Source organism: Leptodactylus fuscus, chromosome 2, assembly GCF_031893055.1.
Source record: "Leptodactylus fuscus isolate aLepFus1 chromosome 2, aLepFus1.hap2, whole genome shotgun sequence".
In the NCBI taxonomy this organism is placed as follows: Eukaryota; Metazoa; Chordata; class Amphibia; order Anura; family Leptodactylidae; genus Leptodactylus; species Leptodactylus fuscus.
In genome coordinates, this window is record NC_134266.1 from 107,131,624 (window position 1) to 107,158,306 (window position 26,683).

Consider the following 26,683-nt stretch of genomic DNA (forward strand, 5'->3'; position numbering starts at 1 on the left):
CTAAAGTGTTTTCCACATGCATTTAAACCTTAAGATGTTTAATCAACTGAAATTTATCAATGTGTTAAAGCTTTTAAAGCTTCCAAAAAACCTTCCAAACTTTGTGCGGATTTAATGTCCAAATCAAACAGACCACACTAACACTGAAGCTGTACTGTACTTGTTCCTGTAATAATACACATATATAATTTGCTGCCGAACATCAACAAGAGTAAATCACAACCATAGCACAATTAAATGAAAATATTTCCTTCATCATCATAGATTAATTTAGCCAACTGTTTTGACTTGTCAGCATTTAAATAGAAAAATGGCCATTCTGTTTTGGCTTCCTCCTTCCTGCACCCTTCACACCTTGCACTTTGTTTTCAGTTTTCCTTACACTCTTGTTTATCAATTAAAAAACTCAGACGCCTACTGTTATATATTTGAAAAAAAAGTACTGAAAACCTTTAATGGAAAAAAAACAAAAAGAACACAATAAACTGTATGTTAGTAACGTATACAGTACAAATATTAAGCATCCAACGGAGAAGCAATGAAAAATCCAATCAGATATATTGCATCAACTATCAAAGATCAGGCTCTAGGTGCTCTTCTTCCAGTATTTGTGATGGCATCCTTGTTTGCCTTGTGGTCTCATCCCTTGCCCATGCTCTACGATTTCAGCCTCTATGCTATGCTTTGCACTTGGCAGTACACCAAGATACGCTGCTTTGTTTATTAGTCATGCACACTCCGATGGTTTACTAGCGTGGTTGTACCATGGTGAGCTAGCAATAGGACCCTGTGTATGGTTTGTGAATGGCTTAATGAATTAATTATCTTTTATTGTTTTGGTTTTTTTTTTTATAAGTACAGTCAAGTAAATAATTTGATCCCTTGCTAAACTGTAATGAATTATGATTATGTAAATGTGGTCTTTTGATTGCACTATTTATATTGTTATTGATATGAGGATAAATATAAATGTTCTGCATATGCTCTATTACTTGCTTGAAAACGGCTCCACTGAAGAGCAAAAACGTCACCACATAGAACAAGCTTGAAGTATAAATGTCACATGTTTTCACTGGAATGCCATATATTGCAAAGCTGCTTTTTAAACTTGATTTTATGTGGCACTTGTATGCAGCACAAATGTATTACCTCTTTTTTATCCTTTTTGCTACCTTCTGGAGAACTACCACCTTCTGATTTTTCCTTTTTGTCCACCCATAGTTCAGATTTCTCTACCATAGTCCGTAGCCTGTCCAACTCAGATTTTATAACCTTGTAATTATCAACATCCTGGGCAGAAATGAGTAGTTGAACCTAAAACACAAAGTCCAAAGTAAAACTTACAATGGTTATAAAGATGACAATTTAAAAGGTTTTTCAATCTTAGACATTAGACACAAGGTATGCCACAAATGTATTACAAATCGTTCACTAATCCCTGATTGGCTGAGTTTGACACTTCTACAGAAGTGAATGCTGTGAGCCACATATGCAGGCCAACTCTCTAGTCACATCTATGTGACCAGGCAGATTTTTCAGAAATTAATGGCATATTCTGTCGAAATGGTGTTGCACAAATGCAATGTCATACATTACTCACCTCTCACTGTTCCCCTGTAGCTCCAGCTCCAATCCTGCCTAGTTCACTGGTGGTCTTTGCTGTCTCTCGAAACACAGGAGATATCTGGAGATGCCCTTTCACCCTATCACTGACCGGAGTGGTAAGCCAACTTGCTTGGTCTATGGCTGAACGGGCATCTCCAGGCATTTCCTGTGTATTGATAGACACCAGAAAGGAAAAACAAGCAAAAGACTTGTCAGAACCAAAAGGGTGGGGATTGCTGAGAAGTGTGTCTTTTTTTATGTACAACCTGCTAAGTAGTTATATTATAACTTCGTTTTGTAAACTCCTTTTAAAATGGATATTCTCATCCTAGTCATTTATAGCATAAAGTAGCTGTCATTAATTTCTAATAAATCACCTAGTGATGTAGATATTGTGAATGGAGAGGCTGCATACATACTTCAATTGACCTATAGCTAGTTAGCCATATAAATTTCTATTGTAAAGTATATGACACTGGCTGGATGGAAAGACCAACAAATTTACATTCCAAGAAAAGGAGAAAAGCATGCCATCTTTCAAAAAGTAAGAGGTATTTTAGCACAAAGTGTTCAATTAATAAAAACACTTACAAACTTTACAAAAACACTGTGTTTTACAGTACCTGCAAAGTAGATGGGATTCTGGCTAATCCCATCTACACATTGCAGAAAAAATCCACTTGACAGAGGAAAAGCACTTGAAAATGGCAGCACGTCAATTGTACTTGCAGAAATGCTAGCATTTTCTGTATAGGTATAATAGAAGCAGAAAGACTGCAGAGGAAAACTCTGCGATAATGCAATGAAAAACGATGCAAAAAAACCCAAAAAAACAACACATTGCACTTCCAATGCTCACTGTGTAGTGGCAGTGTCTGGTTATTGCCAATTAGCTCATATTCACAAGAAAATCCCTTTAATAAAATACAATAGAATTGATCATTCCACCTCCCTTATCCTCTAAAATTCTGTACTCATTGTTAATGATACTGGACCTGTTTAAAGGTATTCAACACTTCTTGTCTTTGGCTAAAATGTTTAAAGAGAAGCTGCAGAGATCCAGAAATTAGAGCTGGGTAGTCATTCATTGTCAGTTGTATGAGGACTCGCAAAAACATTCTGCCACCTTCATCATCCACCTCCAACATAGAATTTTTCCTAAAGTGATGTAAACAGTATTGTGTTAAGACACCAAAGCAGCCTCCTGGATTCTTGATGCTTTTACATTCAATTACTCTTACCCTACACCAAACATAGCTTCTGCTTGTTCTCCGATGCGTTCAAGATTTAAAGTAGCATCTGTAAAGTAGCAAGTTGTAATACTATTAAAACGACATGTTTACAATCATCCTATACTATAATATAGTGAGTTATACACCCATATGTACCATCACAGCCTTTTTTGTGTTTGAGGCTAAGGCCCCATGCAGAAAATCAAAGCTAAAAAAAATCTAAGACCTTTTTCTCCAGCATTTTAAATTTTTTTCTTCTCCTATTCAATATATAGGGAATATTATCACAATTCTGTATCTCAAATTAACGTGCTACATTTTTCAAAAATATGCACAGTTTTGAAAATGCAGCGTTTTGGCTGTTTAGGTAACAATTTGGCTATTCCCATCCATATACTGCAGAAAAAAAATCTGGTGGAAAAGCAGGTCATTTATACAGTGGATTAACTAGGAATGGCGGGGCCCCGTGGCGAACTTTTGACATGGGGCCCCCCCCCCCATCCCAACTGACGCTGAAGACCTCGACCGACCCCCTCCTCCGCACTCTATTATGTCCCTTACTTGCCCCTGCACACACAGTATTAACCCCAATAGTGTCCCCTGCACACACAGTATTAACCCCAATAGTGTCCCCTTCACACACAGTATTAACCCCAATAGTGTCCCCTGCACACACAGTATTAACCCCAATAGTGTCCCCTGTACACAGTATTATGTTCCTCTGTGGACACCCATAAACAATTATTATACTCTGGGGTCTTTTCAGACCCCAGAGTATAATAATCGGAGACCCGGGAAATAAAAACATAAAAAAACCAAAAAAAACACTGTTGCTTCTTACCTGTTCCCCGGCTCCTGTGCTGTGCTGTCCTCCTCTCGCGTCCTTCGTTAATGACGTCGGACGTCACATGACCCGGGAAGCATGCCGGGTTCATGTGACGTCAGAGACGTCAGACAGCAGTAGGACGGAGGCCTGGAAGGATCGCGGAGAGGTAAGTAACAGTTTTTTATGTTCCCTTACCTCTCCGGTCCGCCGGTCATTATACTCGGGGGTCTGCAAAGACCCCCGAGTATAATGATAGCCCTTGTGGGGCCCGCGGTGTCACTTGCCGATCCCGGACCAGCCAGGATCGGCAAGTGAATAGGGCCCGTAACTGCCTATTGAAAAAAAACCGCAGCGGTAGCGGCTGTCACCGGGCCCCCTAATGGCCCGGGCCCTGTGGCAGCTGCTACTGCTGCTACCACGGTAGTTACGCCACTGCATTTATACCTGTAAAAATATAATAGGGGCAGAAGGTCTCCAGAGGAAAACTCTGCGAAATCACAATGAAAAACGAGACGGGAAAAAAAACACAATATATTTCTCACGCATTTTTTCGTAGTATTTTTTCTGCTGCATTTCGTTGTGTGGGGCCTTAGCCTCAATAGGTTTTCACAAAACTCACAAAACTGATGGCCTGTCCTAAATATCAGATTGTGGGTGTCTGAATACAAAAAGCCAACCAGCTGCCCAAATTTTTTAAGTGACTTACTTGAATTATCAAAGGCAGGAGCTGTCCCGTCTGCTGCATTATCTTGCATTGGGAAAACCTCCACAAATTCCTTCTTGAAGACAGAGAGTAGATAGGATATTCTGTAATCTAGTCGTACATTCAGGATGAACTGCAAAGAACCAGACAAATCAGTACATCACAAATAATAAAGATGCAGCTAATCACGTTAAACCCAGATTAATGGTTTCTGATAGAACAAAGCCTTACACATTTTTGGAACTTATTTTGCATTTCTTTTGTGCTCTGTGTCACAGGAAACACTAGAAATGGTTAATTCGGGTGGAGTTATCAAAAACGTGCATATTAATCTGAAAGCAAAACACTGTAATAAATGTAAAATGTATTCAAACCTGAAGTATCTCCAGAATCTTCAGCTTGGTTTCCATCACTGTAATGTTTTCAGCTTCAACAGTTTTCCTTTTAGAAGTCTCCTGACTCACTACAGCAGTCATGATTGAAGACGAATTGAACACAGATGGTTTTCGGGTCAGAACCATTGTGGACATCATTTGCCCCATTCCTTGTATAGATCGCCTCACGTTTTTTTCTGATAAAAGTAAAAAAGCATCAAAGCTATTCAAATCTATAAGAATTTTACTCCTTCGTATGCTTTTACATACAGTACATTGTTTAATCAGCTGGTCTACCTTTGAATACCATTTATCTGCAGATATAATTTACATAATACGCTGAGTAACTCTGTAATTTTATTAAATGACTAACCTTGCACTGATCATATAGCTTATATTATATCCTGTAGCTGCACTGACAATTCGGATGGTTGTCAGTGGAAATGAAGAACAAGCTTATTGTAAGACATGTCCCTAATAGCTTATTAATATAGCAGTAGCGCTTTTCCTACATCAGATTACTAATTATTCTAATTCACCATCATTAAAGGTGTTTTCCCATCCCATAACTTATCACCTATCCAAAAGTATATAATTGCCAAAATTGAGATCCTGCCAGCATTAACACAAAGTCTCCAGTACTGACAAAGATAGTTGAGCACTGCAAACAGCTACCTTTGTCAGTCCCACAGAAATGAAACTCACTATCAAAATATTTCGATATATTAGAAAACAGCAAAAGTTAAAAAAAAAACTGCTGAGGGTGGCATACCTGTCGCATCTTCACTATACACTGGGTGTGGAACTATTGTCTGTATATTTTGAACACAGTCTATAATTCCTAGTAAAGTCCGTGTTAGCCTGAGAAGTTCACTGAAGCTATAGAATCCAAAATATATCAAATGGCGCGCAAGACTGACCACCTGTAAAATAAAGTCAGCAAATTTACATGCACACATTATTATCACCACATTCACATTTCAATTATCCCTCCTTTAAAACAGTAATATAGTATAAACCTAATATAAATCCAGACATATATTTACAGAAATTATAAAAGATATAAGCAAGCTTAAAGGTGGGTTTCCACCCCCTAATGTATGTTTCATACTCATGGACAGATCACCAGCATCTGATTGTCTGGCACAAAGGCCTTGCACACATTAGCTATTCTGGGTGCTGTCTGCTAGAGATGAGCGAGTACTGTTCGGATCAGCCGATCCGAACAGCACGCTCCATAGAAATGAATGGATGCACCTGGTACTTCCGCTTTGACGTCGGCCGGCCGCTTAACCCCCCGCATGCCGGCTACGTCCATTCATTTCTATGCGAGCGTGCTGTTCGGATCGGCTGATTCGAACAGTACTCGCTCATCTCTACTGTCTTCTTCTATTCAAGTAAGTTGCAGTTTATTGGTGATGCCAGAGAACTGCAACTTCATTCCTCTTACTGCTTCCACTCCACTACAGCAGCTTTCCATGCCAGATGATCTGTGCAAGGTTAAGCTGATAGACCCCTACAGACCAGATACGGATGATCTATCCTGTGGATACGTCATCAGCGTCAAACATGCATTAGGGCCTGGAGAACGTCTTTAAGGCTATGTTGCGGAAAAGATATTGCTGTGTTTTTTTGAGCCAAAGCCAGAAGTGGATTGAGTAGAACGGAAAAATATAAGTACTTCCTATGTATTTCCCATTCCTTCTGTAGCCACTATTTGGTTGACTAAAAAAAAATAAAAGCTGCAAAATCTGCAACAAAAAAAGCAATGTTTTCATAGTGTGGCTTAGGCTAAGGCCCCATGTTGCAGAAACGCAATGTTTTTGGCTGCTGTGGCTACGTTTTATAGAACCAGCAAAGGAAATGAGATTTAGGCTAATCCCATCCACACATTGCAGAAAAAGAAAGAGCTGTGAATGAGCTGCAATTTTAACCCCTTCCCGACATGCGCCGTAATAGTACGGCGCATGTCGGGTCTGTAACTATGGCGACCGCCCGGGAGCCGGGCGGCCGCCATAGCCGCCGGGTGTCTACTGCTTTAAGCAGTAGACAACCGGCTCTAATGCCTCCGATCGGTCCCCGGACCGATCGGAGGCATTAACCCCTCCGGCGCTGCGGTCAAAGACGCCGGAGGCGCCATTTTCCCGGCGGCGCATGGGCGCCGCCATTTTGGCCGGGATCGCCGGCTCCTGGAGCATGCTCCAGGGCCGACGTCATGTTGCCATGACAGCCGGGAGCCTTGTTAAAGGCTCCCAGCCGGTCTGCAAATTCTCTCGTTTGCAGGCTGGTGTATGCAGCCTGCAAAAGAGATGATGATTTTTTGCAATGCATTGCAATGCATTAGCATTGTAATGCATTGCATTAGTGATCAGACCCCCTGGGGTTCAACACCTAATAACATCTAATAAATGCAAAAAAAAAAAAAAAAAAGTAAAAAAAAATATAAAAAGTATTAAAAGTTCAAATCACCCCCCTTTCCCTAGAACAAATATAAAAGTAGTTAAAAACTGTGAAACATATACATGTTAGGTATCCCCGCGTCCGAAATCGCCCGCTCTACAAATCTATAAAAATATTTTTCCTGTTCGGTAAACGCCGTAAAAATAGTCAAAAGTGCCAAACCGCCGTTTTTTCACTGTTTTGATTCTGATAAAAATTTGAATAAAAAGTGATCAAAGCAATAACATTTCCCGAAAATGGTAGAACTAAAAAGTACACCTGGCCCCGCAAAAAAAGACGCCCTATGCATCCCCGTACACCTACGTATAAAAAAGTTACGGCCATCGGAATATGGCGACTTTTAGAAAAAAATTTTTAACACAGTTTTGGAATTTTTTTTAGGGGTCAAAATGTAAATAAAACCATATAAATTTGGTATCCCTGGAACCGTACCGAAACACAGAATATAGGGGACATGTCATTTTGGCTGCACAGTGAACGCCGTAAAACCAAAGCCCGTAAAAAAGTCGCAGAAATGCATTTTTTCTTCAAATCCACCCCATTCTGAATTTTTTTCCTGCTTCCCAGTACATTATATAGAATAATTAGTGGTAGCATCATCAAGAAAAATTTGTCCCGCAAAAATTAAGACCTCATATGGCTCTGGGAGCGGAGAAATAAAAAAGTTATGGGGTTTAGAAGGAGGGGAGTCAAAAACGAAAAACGAAAATCAAAAAATGCCATCGGCGGGAAGGGGTTAAACACACAGCACGTTAATTTTAGCTGCAGAATCACAAGTGTTTTCCCTATATATGTACAAGGGGAAGAAAAAGGCTGAGAAAACAGCAAAATCTCAATTAAATTTTTTTAAAAGAAAAAAGGCAGCATTTTTTTCCGCAGCATTCTTTAGCTTTGATTTTTCTATGTGGGGCCATAACTTAGAGTTAATAAGAGAAGAAAAAACCTAGAGAAACACTGTATTTATTCCCCCTGAGTTTTTTAGCTGCATTCCAAAGAGTGGGCCTTAGCCTTAGGCCGGGGCTACACGTGGCATAAATGTCGTGGTTTGCCCATGGCAGGAACAGCGTAGGAAAAAAAATAGTGTTTTACATTCACTGTGTAATGGATGATAATCTAGTGAATCCCATCCCCACAGTGTGGTAAAACACGTGAAGAGGACACCCTGAGATTTTGGAAAACGCAGCATGTCAATTATATCTATGGAAACATCAGTGGTTTCCCTATAGTTGTAATTGAAGAAGAAAGTTTGCAGAGAGGAAAACGCTGTAAACTTTCTGTGAGAAGCGCTGCAGGAAAAATCGCCATCTGTTGCCACCACAGTTTTTCCTGCAGCACTTTTTTGTTGCGGGACACTTTGTGGGGCCTTAGCCTTAAAGGGTTTGTTCAGACAGGTCTGCTGCAGCAATGACCTATTACAGTCAGTAAGTTGCTGTAGTAGTCACATGGCCTTGTGCTGGGACCCGATCACTGCAGCACAGAATAGAGACCAGCAAGGATCCAGACAGTGTTAGGGTGCATGCACACTGAGTAACGCCGGGCGTGTATGAGAGCCGGCATTACAGCAGACTGCCAAACACTTCCCATTCACTTCAATGGGAGCGCTCGTAACAGCGGCGTTTACGAGCGCTCCCATTGAAGTGAATGGGAAGTGCTCGGCAGCCCTGCTGTAACGCCGGCGTGTACGGCTCTCATACACGCCCGGCGTTACTCAGTGTGCATGCACCCTTAGAAAAAGAGATTGGTAGGGCCACACGGTGGCTCAGTGTTTAGCACTGCAACCTTGCAGCGCTGGAGTCCTGGGTTCTACCTGTTTTTGCGTGGATTTCCACCCATTCTACAAAAGCATACTGACAGGAAAAAATAAATGTACATTGTGATCCCTATATGGGGCTCACAATCTACATTAAAAAAAGAAAGAAAAAGAGATTGGTGAGCTGAATATGTGGTTTCATTTTTCACACCATTATGAGTTGTTTTCAAAATGGTTTTTAAAATTACCGAATTACATTTTTTGGAAAATGATTACACAAATCACTTTTTATATGCAAATGATATAATAACCTCAAATGTTAGCTTGTTCTTTTCTTCATTAGCAAATGGCATTGCTTCACTGACAACAGTGTTCAAATAATCTTCAACAAATTCCATTGTGTTAGTGAACTTATTTTTTTTGTCATCTCTTGAATCATTGAGGTTGGAGTCATAGCTGTGTGTAGCAAAAAAATAAAAATAAATAAAAAATAAATAAATATATATATATATATATATATATATATATATATATATATATATATATATAAATACACAACAAAATACTACTTAACATGTGACAAATAAAAATTCACTATGATGTGTAACCTTGACTGACCATAACCCATTTTATGACCCTCTAGAATAGGAGCTGCACAGGATATTTCTCAGCGGTGAGTGAGCAGACCTGGATGTGAGAGACAGTGATGCACCCAAAGGCAGAAATTATATTTTACTACCCTTGCCCTTCCATAGCAATTATGTAATCGCAGATCATATGACCTGCAGGGTCTATCTAGGCTCAACATACTGTGGCTCTGACAGCAACAGTTGTCACTTGTCATTGCTCTTTTCTCCTGTGAACTCAGGCTACTATAGGGAAATCAGTAGTAAAAAAAATAAAAAATAAAGTCTCCAAAATAATACTAAAAATAAAAAGACAAATAAACAGTCAACTCCAATAAGATATAAAGCCACATCCCCAACACAATAATCTTATCTACAGCATAACATATATTAAAATTACAGAAAGATTTTAACTCATTATGTTCCCAATTTGTCATGGAAAAAACTTGAAAAAAATCATGATATTAATCTAGAAAAATATTAAATCTTAGCCAGCCATTAAAGGGAATCTGTCAGCAGTAAAATGGTTATAAACCTAATCATAGTACCTTGTGGAGGTGGCTCTACAGGTTCCAAATATGCCTGTTATTCTACCCTGGAACCCCATTTTCATGTAATTCCTGCTTATTTATATCCAAATGTGGGGAAAAGCTGTATCTAGAGCTTAATCCAAAACCTAGGCAAGCTAAGAACTTTTCCCTCATTTGCATAGAAATAAAACAGTAATTTATACGAAAATGAGGCTCAAAAGCTAAATAACACAGACAGATTTGGGACCTGTAGAAACACCACTATAGAGTACGGCGACTAGACTTATAAAAAATTACAGCTGACAGGCTATTATTATTATTTATTTCTAAAGCTTCATTAATTCCATGGTGCTGTAAATTTGAGGGTTTACATACACTACACAAGACAAGTTCAATACTAACAATGACCACTGGAACAGTGGGATAGAGGACCCTGACCACAATGGCTTACACTCTATGATGACAAGAGGATAGAGACAGTAGGTGAGGGCAGAATCTGTTTAGGCTGTGATGTGATGGCAGTAGTGTTATAGGACTTCCTGAGTAGGTGAGTCTTCAAGGTCTTTTTGAAGCTTGGGATATTGGGGGACAGTCTTACGTTTCGCAGTAGCGAGTTCCAGAGAATGAGAGATACACGAGAGAAGTCTTAGCAGAGATTGTGCTAATAGAAGATAAGAGCAGAGTAGGAGATCTGTAATGGTTAGCCAGTGAACAGATTGACAGGGGAGGGCGGCCGATGAAAAACATGGAAAGAGGTAGATTTGACAGAAGTTTTTGAATTGGAGGTGGCAGGTGTAAAGGGCTTAAAGGATAGGTTAGAGCTAAGGGTTATCTCAAGGTAATGGACTTGTGGGACTGGGGAAAGTATGCTCCCATTAACGTTGATAGATGGCTCAATTAGGGGGCCATGCGAGGTGGGGTGAAGATTCTGAACTCAATTTTCTCCATAATGAATTTGAGAAAGGAGAAGAGTAAAGAGGCTATTGCTCCTAGACATTTTGGAACTCTGGATAACAGAGTGGCAATGTCTGGTCCACAGAGATATATTTGAAGGTCATCGATGTGGCAATGGTATTGAAAAACATGAGATTCTATGAGCTGACAAGGCCGAAAGTGTAGGTGGGGAACAGCAGGTGTTCCTGGACAAAGCATTGGGGACACCTACATAAAGAGAGCACGTTGAGGGGGTAGTGTGCGAGCGGGAGATGTTGAATGTGTGACGGTTGGTGAGGTATGAGGGGATCCAGGAGAGGGCCTCTATTTAAAGCCCAGAATGCATCCATTGGGAAGGATTAAAAAAGAGGTAGAAGTAATACTATAAAAATTGCTAAACTAAAATAACCATTAAAGCCCAGAGTGCATCCATTAGGAAGAGTTAAAAAAGAGGTAAAAGTAATATTATAAAAAATGCTAAACTAAAATTACTCTTATGGTCAGTCATTGAATTCTAGAGGCAACCCATTTTATGTCGTATGAATATAACAGTTACCAAGTATAACATAATCTCCTTACTCCTTAATAGTGATGCTTGTAGGGATTTCAGTCCACAAACGGGCATACTTTACTGGAGTCACCAATTCTTGTGGGTCCCTATCAACGTGGACATGCAGCATTAGGTGACAGAAAGAAGCTCTGATTTCAAAAGGAAGCATCTCATCAGCCATACAAAGGAAGATCAGGTCAACGCTTAGTTGCTTGGAGATTTCATGAATGGCCAGGTATTGACGGTCTAGGCACATTCGTGCAAAAAGCTTCAACTGGTAACTGGGGAATATTTACATAAAATGAAAACATTATCAATGGAAATATCCAACATAAACTATATGAGTGGCAAGTGTAGGTAACAGTATACAAAAAAAGTCAAGAAGAAAGATGGCAGAACACCTGTATACAAGGAATCATCTGATAAATCCACTAGAAACATTTTCTAGGTATAAAGTAAGACAATCTTACCGGTAATATGTCAATACATTCTCATCATGAACATTTCCAGCTCTTGCCTCCTGTGATAACTGTCGGATGCTCTTCTCATGAGTATCATTGTTCTTGTCTAACCAGACTAACCAGACTTCCTCTTCACAGTACTCAATGCTCATATATTCTGGAGACTGGGACATCTCTTTCACCGGTCTCAGCCTTCCAAAATAGGTACATTATTTTTAGATCCACATTTGTTAAACAAACAAACGCTTAAATTTAGTCACTACAAGGGCTGCTAGGGCTAGTAGTATATTATACTCATCATATTAGATAATCAGTTAAACAGGATTAAGTGTGTTCAACTACATGTTTTATCACCATATAAAAGGCAGCCAGGGGGGTCTGACTATGGCTAGGAGCCTAGAGAAGCTACAAACCAAGTAATATATTTTGCTTTCTATTTCATATGTTTAACCCAAAAATAGACCCAACCTACTTATCCAACACGTACAATGCAGACACGATATGGTTAACAACAATGCAACTAATTTTAATCACTGTAAAAACTACCATTTATGAAAGTAGGTACTTACTCTGTCTTTATGAGGATATCACTATTTTTGGGATCCAAAACGCACTTACAGATGAGCTCTTGAGTTACTGCAATTGCAATATGATTTGATACACACAAATCAGAAAGATAATCCAAAAACCTAAAAGAATAACACAAACATATTAAGATATAGCCATCTGTGGAACAATTTTTAAAATTCATAGATTCTTTGTGTGTATTAACACACTTCTCATCAGCACATAATGTGGCAGATTCATAAAAACTGGAACATCAAACTAATGGTGTGCAGGATTCTGAATGGGTATATCACTAGTAACAGTGATCTAATGGGCTGTATCTGTATTACTGTCACATATGATTTGTGTATGGGGACAGAAAGAAACACAGCTGATGTGCTCCCCGACATCTCATACCCCCTCCCCCAGCTTAAAAAATAATTAATTAAAAGGAAACTATCACCATGAAAATTCAGAATAAAGAAGATAGATATATAGATTTGTGAGAAAAGAATCAGTGTAACTTGTGACTTATTGACTAAAATCTCTGCTGATTCTCTACCTTGCAAAAAAACTGAATACATTTCCAAAGCCTAACAAGCTAACATTATCATACTGCGTGACATGAATGTGTTCTTCATAGGGATCAAATGCTCAGTCATTAAAACGTACATTTGTATGATACCTTAAAACATGAAATAAAAACCCCAGTCACCAATTTTTAACTGGGGTTAAACTAACAAATAAATAAATAAATCACTTGTAGATTTCAATTTGTATACAATGTGAAATTTCACTCTAGGCATGAAGTCAAAATCTGTTTGGGCATAAAAGGGTTAAGTAGACTGACCTTTAAGGAATTATCCCTTAATCTTCTATATCCTGAATCATGATTTTAAAATTCATCACTTTGCATTTGTTGCTCTGTGCTTTTTCTTTTACAATCAATGCAAATCAATGCAGTTGTACTAAATAATCCACCAAATACAAGTGTATTATTCTCCTAAGCATACTGCACTTACCTAGGCTCGCGATTTTTCCTAACCAAGCTGACGAAAGTCTCAACCTCTGTTTTAGTGATATGTTTTTCTAAGAGTTTTCGATTGTTATGTAGTAGTGCAGTAATTGTGTCCTCAGCTAGTATGTCGTATCCAATCTGTGACTGCATGACCCCGAACTGCTTAGCTATGTGTTCCTAGAGTAGTAAAAGACAGGAATCAGAACACATTTATAAAATACACCACAAAATACTTCAAAAATAAACATTTTCTCTTCGGTTGCCTTAGACCTTTGGCAGCCTATACTGGAATTACTTATTCACTATATGACATAATTTTGGCATCAAAGACCCCTTTGTTTCCATCTTGTTCTTACACTCCACCCCACAAATAATCAAAGGTCTAATGTAATAAACGGTTACATAAGCATAGTGTTTCCCGCCACGCTACTATTTATCATGGTTGTAAATTTGAAGCCTTCTTTGTTATATCTATCAATATAATAAATCAGAAAGCCTTTGTAAGCGGGAGATATTTTGGATCTGCAAATTAAATATCTTGATCCCACATGGTCTCCATGAAGCACTGCAGAACATCTTCTAATAATAATTTTAGCTCTTTGAAAAACAGATTACAAATCACCTTTCAATCTTTCTCTCTCTTTCTCTCAATATATATTTTAATTTATCATGATTCTATTGCTAAATTGTATTTGCACTTGGAAGTTGTATGTTAATCACATATTGAAGTATTCCATTTTGGTTTTTAGATAGTTATATATTATCATGTACATCTTTCTTACAATATTCCATTTTTAAAATCTAATCCTTAGACCACCACTAAGTTAAGGTTTTATATTATTGATACACTATTTATATGTATTTTTATTATATATTTTATGTACATTATATTTATATTTAATGTGATTTATTAATTCTGACATCCCCCACTATATTATATTTATGGGCATTGTATTCCCTTTTATTATTAAAGGAGTTCTGCCATCTCAGTCTTTCAGCGAGGGTGCATGCAATGTCTGCTTCTCACTTCCTGTATTTCTCCTCCCTCCCTTCCCTTCTGAACGGGACACAGAACACTTAAGTAGAGAAGATAATATGCAGATGCCTGTACAGAACAGGCTCAGTGTTTTCTATGTGTTTACATAGAGAGATAACAGACTCTGCTTTATCAGCAAAGTGCAATTAGCTGATTGTCCTGCCTGCACTGAGTAAGTGACCTTACTTGTCCTATCTCCAAGGTCCATGGTTATAGTTATTTTGAACCATGGTTTTATGAGAAACACATGTATTAAGAAATTTGATGATTTTATTTTTAATTTTCCATATTTAAAAAAGAATAATATCCTGCACTTTACACTTTTGTTTTGTCTTTCTGAAAGAGGTTATCCTGGATTAGCCCTTCAAAATGCCTTCCAGGCTTAAATGGGAACTAGACTTAGATTTAGAAATGTTACTATGGAGGTGGCATAACTGCTGCACAACTGTGGCGAATGGTAGCCATCAAAAGATAAATTATAATGTAGAAAAAAAATGAAACGACTAAAGCTACAATCTGAGAAAAAAAATAATGTGTACTTTGAAATGCCCTGAAATATTACTGTGGGCTTATTTGTTTAAAGTATGGGACAAATAATAGTTAGAGACCTTAAGTATGGAAATAACACCACAGTAGTATGTCCCACCACCAGTGGACTGCTGCATTGATAACTAGAGAGTGTGAATCAGCTGGTGATGTGGATTGTGGATGTCTCCCATAGAATATCTAAGGACAATTAATAAATTAAACTAAGGCCCTGACAGTCCCTATCTCCAGCTGAAGCCTCTTCCAACCTAGCCTAACTAGCTGGAATGGCGATGGGATCAGTGACCTTGCCTTTTATACAGAGGAGTTACATGTCATGCCTGACCAATCTGGGCATGTCTGTGTTGTCTGTAGGCTTAAAGCTGGTTTGACCAACCAGCTTTAGGGATAAGCCAAACCCGAACTTCGGCGCTGAAGTTCGTGTTGGGGTACTCGAAACCACGATGTTTAGCATGGACCCGGATTGTGTGGTTCAGGTTCGATCATCACTACTGACAAGCACAGCCACGGTGATTATAGTGTGAACTGTTTGATCACAGCCACGGGGAGTTTACTATGGTGTCTTGATATATTTAACAGGTGGAGACTTAGATATTCTATGGGAGACATCCACAAACCACATCACCAGCTGATTCACACTGTCTAGTTATCAATGCAGCAGTCCGCTGGTGGTGGGACATACTACTGATGTACTGTGTTGTTATCTCCATAGTTAAGGTCTCTAACTATTATTAGTCCCATACTTCAAATAAATAAGCCCACAGAAGTATTTCAGGGCATTTCAAACCATATATTGTATGGATGTTTATCCTTTTTTCCTAAGATTGTTTTAAAAATTACGTTTTAGTAATTTTATTTTTTTGCATGTCACTTTTGACTGCAGTTATATAATAACACTTTGCATTCTATAAGACCTGGCAACCATGGACAACTTATTTAGACACCCCACGGCATCCTTCTACAGTCGCCCCTTATGGTGCTACACAATTTGCATTGAGCGTGTAATATGAAGTCATTGCACTCTGTGCTGTCAGCTACCATGTAATCCTAGATAACCTGGTTTTGCTATGTTTATATGGCACTTTTTATAATGCTTTTGAATTAGTAACATTACCACCTACACATGGATATTAGGCAGATTGTGCCTTTCTGCTATTTAAATTTCAAGTCTCAATCTTCTATGGATTATAGTTTCTTCTTAACACTGTGTAAATAAGATGATTTCTCTCTGTATCCATTTATGTTGTTGATGGTCATTTTCTTCATTATACAGTATTTTCCTGCTAAGCAAAATGTAACTTCTCTAGCTGGATGTGTTCTAAACGAAAGGGTTATTTCTAGTAGTTTTGAATTAAGTGGAATAAAGAGTTACGCCTGTTTTTCTCATTAATAAAATTATTAGAAGTTTGAAATATTTCCTTGACACATATTTGTACTATTGTACAGAACTTACATCCACAAGCTGTAGTAAATCCTACAGCCTGGACTATTGCAATCTCTCATGGTAAATCTAAACTTTAATCTATATATTTCATCTTTAACACCATACATTTAAGAAAAAGTTTTAGAACATAAGTCCAGCACAGTTTCTAAATAAGACAACTATAATACCTGATTCTTTCGATAATCATCCTGAGAGTGACGGAGGACTCGATAGCAGAGTCGGAACATGTATTGGTATGGGGCATTTTTTTGATCAGAAAGCTCTTCAAGTCTAAGTAGAGGACCTTCACCACCTTTGTCTTTGAATGGTGCTTTAAGGATGCCAAATATCTAAAAACAAAGCATATATATATATATATATATATATATATATATATATATATATTTAAAATGAAGTGAGCTTAAGTATTACAAAAAATATGCAAGTAAATTTACAGGAAATATAACATAACAAATAGTTGCACAACAATAAGTAAGGCCTGGTTCACATCTGCGTTCAGTAATCCGTTCGGGGATGAAACCATAGACTATAATGGAGTCCGTGTGCTTTTTGTGCTATGTCCGCATGAGTCATGCGGACAGGAAAGTACTTCATGATCTACTTTGCTGTCTGCATGACTTGTGCGGAAACCGGGTGGAAAGCACACAAACCCCATTATAATCTATGGGGTCTGTGTGCTTTCACTGCTCACTGCTTCTCAATGCGTTCGGTAGTCCGTTCGGGGGGTCCCCATGCAGACTCCCTGAACAGATTACCGCTCGCAGATGTGAACCAGGCCTAAGAAGAGAGCCACAGAAACAAAGATTAACCTAAAATGCCAATAAAAGATCAACAGAAATAGAACAGCTAAAGCATAAATGGTGCAAGCAAGAGCATAGTATCTGTAAAAAAAACAATACACTGAGCACATATATAATATTAAAATATTCAACCTGCTTAAGTATGTTCTGCTCCCTCATAAGCTTTTGGCGCTCTCTGTTAGGCTTGGAAATCACTATATCCAAAACGTTTTGACCATTATTGGGAACATCCACCACAAAGAAAACCAAATCTTCTAAGAGTTTGATGGCAAATCTTAAAAATAAGTGATTAATAATAAACAACTTGATATTTATACTCATACAATTTATAAATAATACATTTAAAAGAGATGTCAAATGTATTATACAAAGTCACTAAATAAGACTATACAGTGATTTCAGAATGTAAACATCTTATTGTGGCAGTAAAAGAAATATTAATAATAAAAAGGAAGATAGATATCTCAGGCCATTGAAGCACCATGCCTAAGTACAACACTGCAACCTATGTCCAAGGTATGGTATGCAATATAGTCAGAAGCTATAAGGTCACAGCCATTATTATTGTCATAAAAACTGGAGGAATAACGAATTTGGACTGTGTATGCATACATTTTTTTCTCACAATACTTTATAGTTATACTGAACATGAAAACATGTTACACACTCTATTGTCACAGGTGGACATTTTTTACACAATAGATCAGGGTCTGCAACCCCTAACACGCGTACCACTCATAGCCATACATAGCCATATTGATAAAGGACCTTTTTTCTCTAGCCCCCATTGTTCCCAAGCAATTAATGCAGTTAGTTTTGGAGCCTGGCATGCTTTTTAGGCTCTCTACTGTCAACAGTAGCCATGTCAGACAGGAGCATTTAGAGCTTTAATCAGAGGTGGACAAGGTCAGAGCTCTGAATCACAACCCTTGCTTGCTCCTGTTTGACACTGCCCCAACTGTGAAAGCAATCGAGGCCTTTCATATGAATGTGGTAGGTCTCAATAGTTACCGTGCAAATCTCCCATAGACTGCAAGGCATTTGTATTGCAGTGTATGGAAAAGCAAGCTAAGGGTCCATTCACATGGAGTAACGTGCCGCGTGATCTGGCACGTATACAGCATGTGAGACTTTGCGCGCCGTAAAAACTACCATTGATTTCAATGGGAGCCTGGATCGTATATGCCACGTTATTTTGAGGCCGTGATTTTGCGGCCGCAAAATCATGGCCGCAAAATAACGCAGCATATACAATCCAGGCTCCCATTGAAATCAATGAGAGCTTTTGCGGCGCGCAAAGTCTCACACGCCGTATACATGCCAGATCACGCGGCACGTTACTCCGTGTGAATGGACCCTAATGATGAGAGGTTCAAGCCCCCTGTATGGGTTAATAAGACTATAAAAAAAACATAAAAATTAAAATCAACACCTTTCATAAATCTCAAATGAAGATAAACAAAACTAAAAATAAACAAATTTGGTATCCCTGCATCTGAAAATGCCTGAGCTACCAAATATCCAGTGGTAGGAATAGACCCAACAATATAATTTTTGATTTGACAGTGTTCAGCCCATTAACTATTTTTATTCCACAATAACCATATCCTCATTTAAACATTTCTCCGCTCCTTCCACTTATCAGATGCCTTTTCACCCTATTCCTCACTATCACACTGTCTGAAACTATTCACAGTCTCTGAGGGATATCACAGTTGTTTATAAGACAAGATGGGGCAAGCATTACAAATCACCAAGAAAAAGACAGATGGGCAATTTAATTGGAACCTATTGATAGCTAATGCCAGCCCACAACCTACAGCATTGCCTACTGTAAATGATTATGATCAATTTTTGAGCAGTGCAATCAATTCTTTAATATGTTCTTTAGTCACACTGGCCAATTATTGTAATAATCACTCGGAAAATAGTTGAAAGTAAACATAAGGCGAATGTTAATGGGCATGAAAGGAGAGTCTGTCCATTTGCTGAAGCCCCACGTTGTGAAACTGCAGCTTTTTTTGTTGCAGATTTTTCTGCGGTTATTTGAGCTAAAGCCAGGGGTGGATTGAGCAGAAGGTAGAAGTATAAGAAGCTTCCTATATATTTCCCATTTCTTATGTAGCCACTCTTGGCTTTGGGTCAAAAAACGGCAACGTGGGTTCTCTGCCTTAAGTATATATTACATTATTAGAGGATATGCTCCAAATATCTGATAGGTTTGGATACCAAACACAGCGTGTGCACCTAATGGAAAATGGTAGTGTAGTGACCCCATTTTCAATTCTCAGCTAGCTGCTTGAATAGGTTCACATCTGAGACATTTATAGCATGTCCTGTAGATATGGTGTAAATATCCAAGGTAGTAATACTTCTTTAAGACCTCAAACATACGCTATTTCTTATTGTAATTACTTATCTCTTTGTTGGTATAATTCTCTTTTCTAGCATTCATACACTACTAGTTCCTAGCATAATTTGTGTTGCTATGTAAAGTGTTTGGATGCTGGTCCTATGAAACAGGAATGCCAGCTGGCAGTGTTGGTTGCATGCGGGCCACATATTACCTGCTGCTTATTGCATTGCTAAAATATAATAATCAGGATTTTTTACAGCCTTTCAATATTTCTCATATTGCTCCACTGTGAAAACATTCTTGGCCTTTATAACTTATTTATACAAATACAAAGGCTCACCTAGACTTGAGGGCACCTTCATGTGACATATTGTAATAAAATGTCCTACCTACAGAACACAGGAATTCTATTCTAACAAAATTCTATAAAATATGAAATCAGTAACCACAAAGGATTAAATGACAATAAGAATTACTGCAGCATCAAACTGCTTAGATTCTGGTTAATCCTTATTCTGCATGTACCATATTAAGGCTGTGCATGTCTCAGACAGCAGGAATGAAGTCATTAGGGTGTGGGCAATAAAGAATTTTTACCATTCATAGAAGGATCAACAGACGTAATTTCATAGCAGAAGATGGAAGGATCCTGTGCACTCAACAGGACTAGACTAGAAATACAACCCCAGGGTAAGAACATCCTAATTCAATCCAACACTCTGCACAATGCCTCTGTACCATGGGTCTGGCTAATCTGAACATCAGTAATGAACAGGCTGCAGTAAAACTATGCTGACTATATATGCACAATAAATGATTGTATGTTGACAGTGTATAAACACACTGAAATAGGTTTCAGGAACTAATGAGATGGAGCAATAAAAGTCTTTTATCTGAGGGTTGTTCAGGTTCAGGCTGTTATCTGTGTTTGTGTAGTAACGGATGCTCATTGTTACATCATAAATGTGCACGCTGCAGATAAGGATTGTTTAACAATACATTGAATAGCTATTAGAAGCAGCCAATGATAAAAGGTGCTATTTAACCTACACATCCTAGAATATATTTAAACAAATAGGGAGTGGTAGGAATAGACCCACCAATATAGTTTTAGTTTTGAATGTTCAGCCCTTTCATTATTTTTAACCCACAGCGTCTAAAAGTTTCTCTACTTTTTCCACAGACTAAGGTCGTCTACATCTGTTGATTTCAGCAGGACCCATCTAATTTGGATTTGGTTATGTTCAGGCAAAAATCATTCACCAAATATTGGTATCAGGATTGGCATTTTGGCTTGTACCATTCACAATCTTCTGTTCCCTCTCCATATTGAGAACACACACTAACTGAGCATGTATTCTGTACGTGGGATACAAAAGTAATAAGTGAACAGATAGATGTATGGCCATCTTTAGTTACTGTATACTGTCATAAAGCTGAATCTGCTATATATGTGTATGCATTTATGTGTGTATATATATATATATATATATATATATATATATATATATATATATATATATATCAGGGCAAGGGGGCTGCAGGTCTCATGTCTGATGGAGGAAGAAATAATTGTACACAATATTCCGCCTGAGAGAACAATGGAAGACTTGGAAGACTGACCAGAACCCTATGACTGATTATTATTGAAAGAAATTACAGACTTGATCAGTGTGCAGCTAGTGTCTATCCCATCTGGAGCTGACCTCAGGAAAAAACAAAAGCTAGAAATGTTGTGTAAAGTGAGAAAACCAATGAAAAATACATCTTACATACCTTATTCTAATCTTAGGTAAGCTACATTCTATAGCAATTTTTAATAATGCATAACACTGTGCATGAGTCACTATCCACGGGATAAACCATCAGTATTTATTCTGTGACTGTCCGTCATCTGGACCCTGCACAGATCAGCTGTTCCAGCAGCCTCTTATGTGGTCATTGACAAAACAAAGAAGGTATTTGCTCATAAATAGCTTTTAATATTTCTAAAAAAGGTTTACGCATAGAACGTTATCTTTAGAATACTAATATAAAATCAATCAAAATCTAATCAAATATGTGGCAGTTGCAAAAGAAACCAAGGTGTGACTCTTAAAAGCTGATTCATTGTGAATGCCGATCCCTACCTGCGGTCATTCTGGCTGATGAATCCTTCATTTAAACGTTCCACAAAATTGGCCAGCATTGAACTGGCATCATTAGCAAAATCCAGGTCACGAATTTCAGATACAGGTACAGATACAATGGCAAAGGCCTCTTTATCTTCTTTAGTGGGACAAGTACCAAGCTATATAGATGCACAACAAACAAAATAGTAAAGGCAAGTTAACCCAGTGTGATTAACAACTAAAGAACCGTTTCTATGTTCTCAGTTTTTATCAGTCAATGTTCTCTGACTCCCCAACATTTATAAAAAAAAAAAAAAAAGTACGCCAATGTAAAGTTTGTATACTACACTATAGCATACATTTTCCCATAAAAAGTGTACTTTTTGTTTATATTAACCTATGTAGCTAAGTCCCACATAGTGAAATGCAACTAATAAACTCTGAGGGGGAAAAACGCAGCATGTTTTTTTCCGCAGTGTTTGTTATTGTGTTTTTGCTGAGATTTTCTCTGCGGATTTTCTTTCCTGCTCCCACTAAAATCAATGGGAGCTGCTGAGGAGTTTTTTCTAGGAGCCAGTTTGTTACGACTCCCGGAAAAAGAAGTGAGGTGCTCATTCTTCAGGCCATTTCGCCTCACGATTCGGCCTGAAGACACACCATCCTCCGGACTAGGCCTATTCATTGGGCCTAATCTGGAGCGGAGTGCGAGTCTGGATGCCAGTGCAGTGCACTGGCTTTGAGTTGCGGCTACCCGGCTTTTGGGCTTTTTTGAATTATGTTTGTGGAAAAAATTCCTGTAACTATCATCATTTTTTACCTGTTCAGTACGATAATTTAAAATTGAAAGAAATGTGATGAAATATTGGAAATGGAAACTGGTTTCAACACTAAAGCTGTTAAAACACATTAGAAGTATGTTTGTGGGATGGGCCAACTATCTAATTTCTGTGTTATGAGATTCTCCAGACTCTTCTCTAACAACAGCTGAAGGGAGAGATAGAAGGCAGGCATTTGGATTTAAATCACCACCAGAGCTATCTGACAAGGGCTCTCCCCTTTAACAAAACATATAGACTAGCTAAGCCTGCATGTGTATGGAGGAAAAGACTGAGAAAGCTATCAGTTGATTGTATATGGGCAGGGTAATGCTAGTGCAACACTGAGATTATTTGTAGCATTACTCTTAATTTTAACAATAGCGCCATCCGGAGCAGGAAACTGGTATATATGCAATAATATGCACTACAAATGTAATTTAAGGGGTTTTTAAACAGCATACAAACAGCTGGCATTGGGCTACAAATGTATCACATAAAAGAGTTTAATATGACACTGGAAAGCTCCTTAAATAGTTGATGAATTGAGCTATGCAGCTAGCAATGTCTGGAAATTTGCATAAATGAAAACTGGAACCAGTGGGACTAAGCTAACACTAGCGATTGAATTTAAAAAAAAAAAAAAAAAAAGTAAAAAAAGAGAGACCAGCAGTTTACCAAAAAAATAAATCTATACAGAGTAAAAAAAAAAAAAAAACTATATTAATTTGTAGGATAACCCCTTTATACTCCATGTGCATTTACCATGAGTCGTATTGGTCGTTCTTCATCAACATCTATAGGGACATTGGTACTCTGTATCCACGTGTTGGTACACAGATGTCGTAGCCTAACAAATGAGTTTCTAACAATAGACAACAAGCATGAAGGTTAGACTGTTGTATGGAAGACTTCCATTAATGTTAAGTCTCGAAAACGCATCCTCTGTTAGGATTATATGGGTAAAGAATAAGACACACTCTTTTACAAATGGTATAAAACATTTACAGTGTTTAATATGACTTGGTAGACCACCTTCATCTAGTTTTGGACTACTGAAGATTACCTTTACTGCAAGCTGTGGAGCTACAACCAAAGGAGTCGGATGAGATTGAACATTTACCACAGAGACTACTGTTCTAAAACATTTCATGACTATTGAATATGAAATATGCAACGGTTTAGCTGTAGTTAGACATATTTCTTACTGTGACTGACCGTCACTAATTTTTTAAAATTGTACATGGATTATACCTTAGTCTCAGGCTCTTAGGTACTGCAAGATGCACAGATATCCTAACCATACAAGATTTGTACTTATAGAAACATCTGATTGGATGATATCTAGTTTATTCAGCGTAAATTGAACAGTAGGGAGGAAAATAGGATGATTTTAACCAGAACAAGATTTCATGCTGTAAAATGAAACTGAAACAGATATTTCTCTTTCCCGTTTTTCTCTGACACTCTAAGGACCTCTGAAGATGTTATATTAAGCAGACTGAGCATGCTGCTTAGTAAATCAATGGACTGTGAACTGAATACTTCATTGCAGTGTCAGGTCAGAGCAAAGAGTCTGAAATGGCAAATATTCTGCATAATAGTATACTAAAAAAGCTTTGAGTTGTCAGCAAGAGGTTAAATGTTTTATCTGATTAAAAGAGAGAGCAGAAAACTGTGTCAGGGAAGAAGAGATTTGCTTTAGAGTCCCAGCGCTTGCTATATGGGTTTCCCACTTTCTGCTACTATAATATGTCCATCAGTACTAGTCATGTTAAGCGTCTCCTGACAGCAAGGGGAAGGGAAGAGGCTTCTTACAGATAGCAGATACACCTTACATAGAATATACATTATATTTTATGCAGTTTATTATTTAACAACAGGGACATAAATACAATACTTTGCATATCTAATTCTTAATAAAGAGAGGACTTGGTAGTTAACATTCACAGTCTACTAAAAAGGATAGAAACTACATCAAAAGTTTCACAAAGGTTCAGGATGTTCTTATTACCAGGAATAAAAGAGACTGGAAAAAGAGACCATGACCTGTATCTTCAAAGAAGAATGCTCAGGAGTAATGGTAGGAAGTTCTATTTTACTGTAAGGTTATTGGAACAGTAGCCAAGTAGTTGCAGTACAGGGTAATAAAAAGCTGAATCCAAATAATCTATTACAGCAAGCACAAACCCTGAGAGGCAATACTACAAGGAAAAGCAGGGCAGATTGAACATTGTCTTTATACATAATCATATTGGAGTTACCTGGGAACAAATGAATCTGTCTTCTGTAGGGTAGTAGGATCTAGTTCAAAGAGTGAAGCAATATCATTCCCATGTGGTACAGCAACAAGGCGATACTTAATCTTCTCCCCTGCATTCCTGCGATTGGGACGACTGTTCACTACCTGAGAGAAGATCGGTGGTCAATGGAGAGATGGCAGAGGCTGAAAATTGAGAGATGAAGAAGGAAAAACCAAGAGAAAGAAAGATAACTGTACTGAGAAAAGTTGAATTTATGGAAAGGTTGTGTTAAATAATTCAGGAAGACCCAGGGAAAAGAAGGCAGAGAGCCTGGAATGTAACTGATGCACTATAATAAATAAGAAACAACAGAGATACATTAAAACTACACAAGGAGGATGTGAAATACTAAGGAATGTATTAATAATAGAAGAACATGTTGACTATTATAGGAGAGAAAAAGGGTGCATAAATAACAGACAGTACAAAAAGTCACTTTTATAATACTGAGACACTAAATAACACTCCAGGGAAGTTTTGTGACCCTATTTATTTTTTAATACATCAGCAACATTACAGAGTGCTCCTTGGTAAAATAAGCACAAGCAAACTGAAAAAAAGGAAACTGTAGCATTGGCCATTAGCTTGCTAGGTGTAGATTAACCTATTCTCGCCACGGAGATGGACTAGATATGCTATTTCAGGAATGTAGGTTTTGTTCTTGTGAGTAATAGGACAATGTATTATATAACATTCTCCAAGTGTCTGCATCCTCCACTATCCCATATGGCAGCTTCTTCTTCATGTCATAGATTGTTAAGACTGAATTACATTATATTTCTTCTTGACAAGCATTGTAATATATTTTTAGCTTATACAGCACATTTCAGGGTCAAGTTGCTTTTACCTAAACTGTTTTATACTATTATTAAACGTGAATGTAAAAGAACCATTTGTGCATAAACAATACTTACAGGTGATGTTACTGCATAAGAAGAGCCAGACTTATTCTCTGGCGCATCTCCTTTATAGGTAGGATTTTCCTAGAAAATGGAAAACAAAAATAATAATGAATTAATTAAATAAATTAATTTGAGCACATTGTAATGAATAAAAGAGAGAAAAAACAAGTTAAGAACTGTCACAATGGAGGTATAATATATGTTTTTAATAAGTATATTAAGCTATATAACTTATAACTTTGACTAACTATGCATATATATTTTATATATATATATATATATATATATATATATATATATATATATCTATATATATCTATAAAAGACATTTCCTAAGCCTTATTTACATTTCACAATCATAACACTTCATAACCATAGTCCTACTCGTCAGTTCATAGACCTAATCCACACATCATAGCCCCAACCACGAGGGTTAGCGTAATGAGGTAAGGGTTAAAGTTATGAGGTAAAGTTTAGGATTGAGTGCTGAGGTTATATATGTGTATTAGGGTTATCTTGTGCACTGGACTGATTGTATCTAATTTATGAAGAAGCATACACCTCTTAATAAATTGGAATAATCATTGGTCCTCTGTTAAGTGTTACTGTATAACAATATTCAATCCAAATATACCATATTTTACACTTTGTGCTCCAGAAAATCAAATTATGCCAGCTAGGGGAGTGTGTAGATTTGAGCTGTACTGTACTGTTCCCTAATATCAATTCACACTATAGGGATGAGAACCCTGCTCC

At 37.7% G+C, this 26,683-nt stretch overlaps 1 protein-coding gene across 2 annotated transcripts in view; it reads right to left on the reverse strand.

The window, feature by feature from the left end:
* ITPR3 (inositol 1,4,5-trisphosphate receptor type 3) overlaps window positions 1-26,683 on the reverse strand; it is a 356,707-nt gene that overhangs the window by 252,470 nt on the left and 77,554 nt on the right. For both annotated transcript variants that reach the window (XM_075264237.1, XM_075264236.1), the window contains exons 10-26: window positions 25,940-26,008; window positions 24,987-25,129; window positions 23,488-23,587; window positions 21,926-22,086; window positions 17,573-17,714; window positions 16,808-16,969; window positions 13,619-13,791; window positions 12,620-12,739; window positions 12,060-12,242; window positions 11,619-11,870; window positions 9,262-9,406; window positions 5,513-5,663; window positions 4,741-4,937; window positions 4,370-4,499; window positions 2,847-2,904; window positions 2,601-2,763; window positions 1,150-1,314 (exon numbers count right to left, since the gene is read on the reverse strand). In XM_075264237.1, coding sequence (XP_075120338.1) covers window positions 1,150-1,314; window positions 2,601-2,763; window positions 2,847-2,904; window positions 4,370-4,499; window positions 4,741-4,937; window positions 5,513-5,663; window positions 9,262-9,406; window positions 11,619-11,870; window positions 12,060-12,242; window positions 12,620-12,739; window positions 13,619-13,791; window positions 16,808-16,969; window positions 17,573-17,714; window positions 21,926-22,086; window positions 23,488-23,587; window positions 24,987-25,129; window positions 25,940-26,008 — 2,514 coding nt within the window. The remainder of the gene's footprint in view (window positions 1-1,149; window positions 1,315-2,600; window positions 2,764-2,846; window positions 2,905-4,369; window positions 4,500-4,740; window positions 4,938-5,512; window positions 5,664-9,261; window positions 9,407-11,618; window positions 11,871-12,059; window positions 12,243-12,619; window positions 12,740-13,618; window positions 13,792-16,807; window positions 16,970-17,572; window positions 17,715-21,925; window positions 22,087-23,487; window positions 23,588-24,986; window positions 25,130-25,939; window positions 26,009-26,683) is intronic.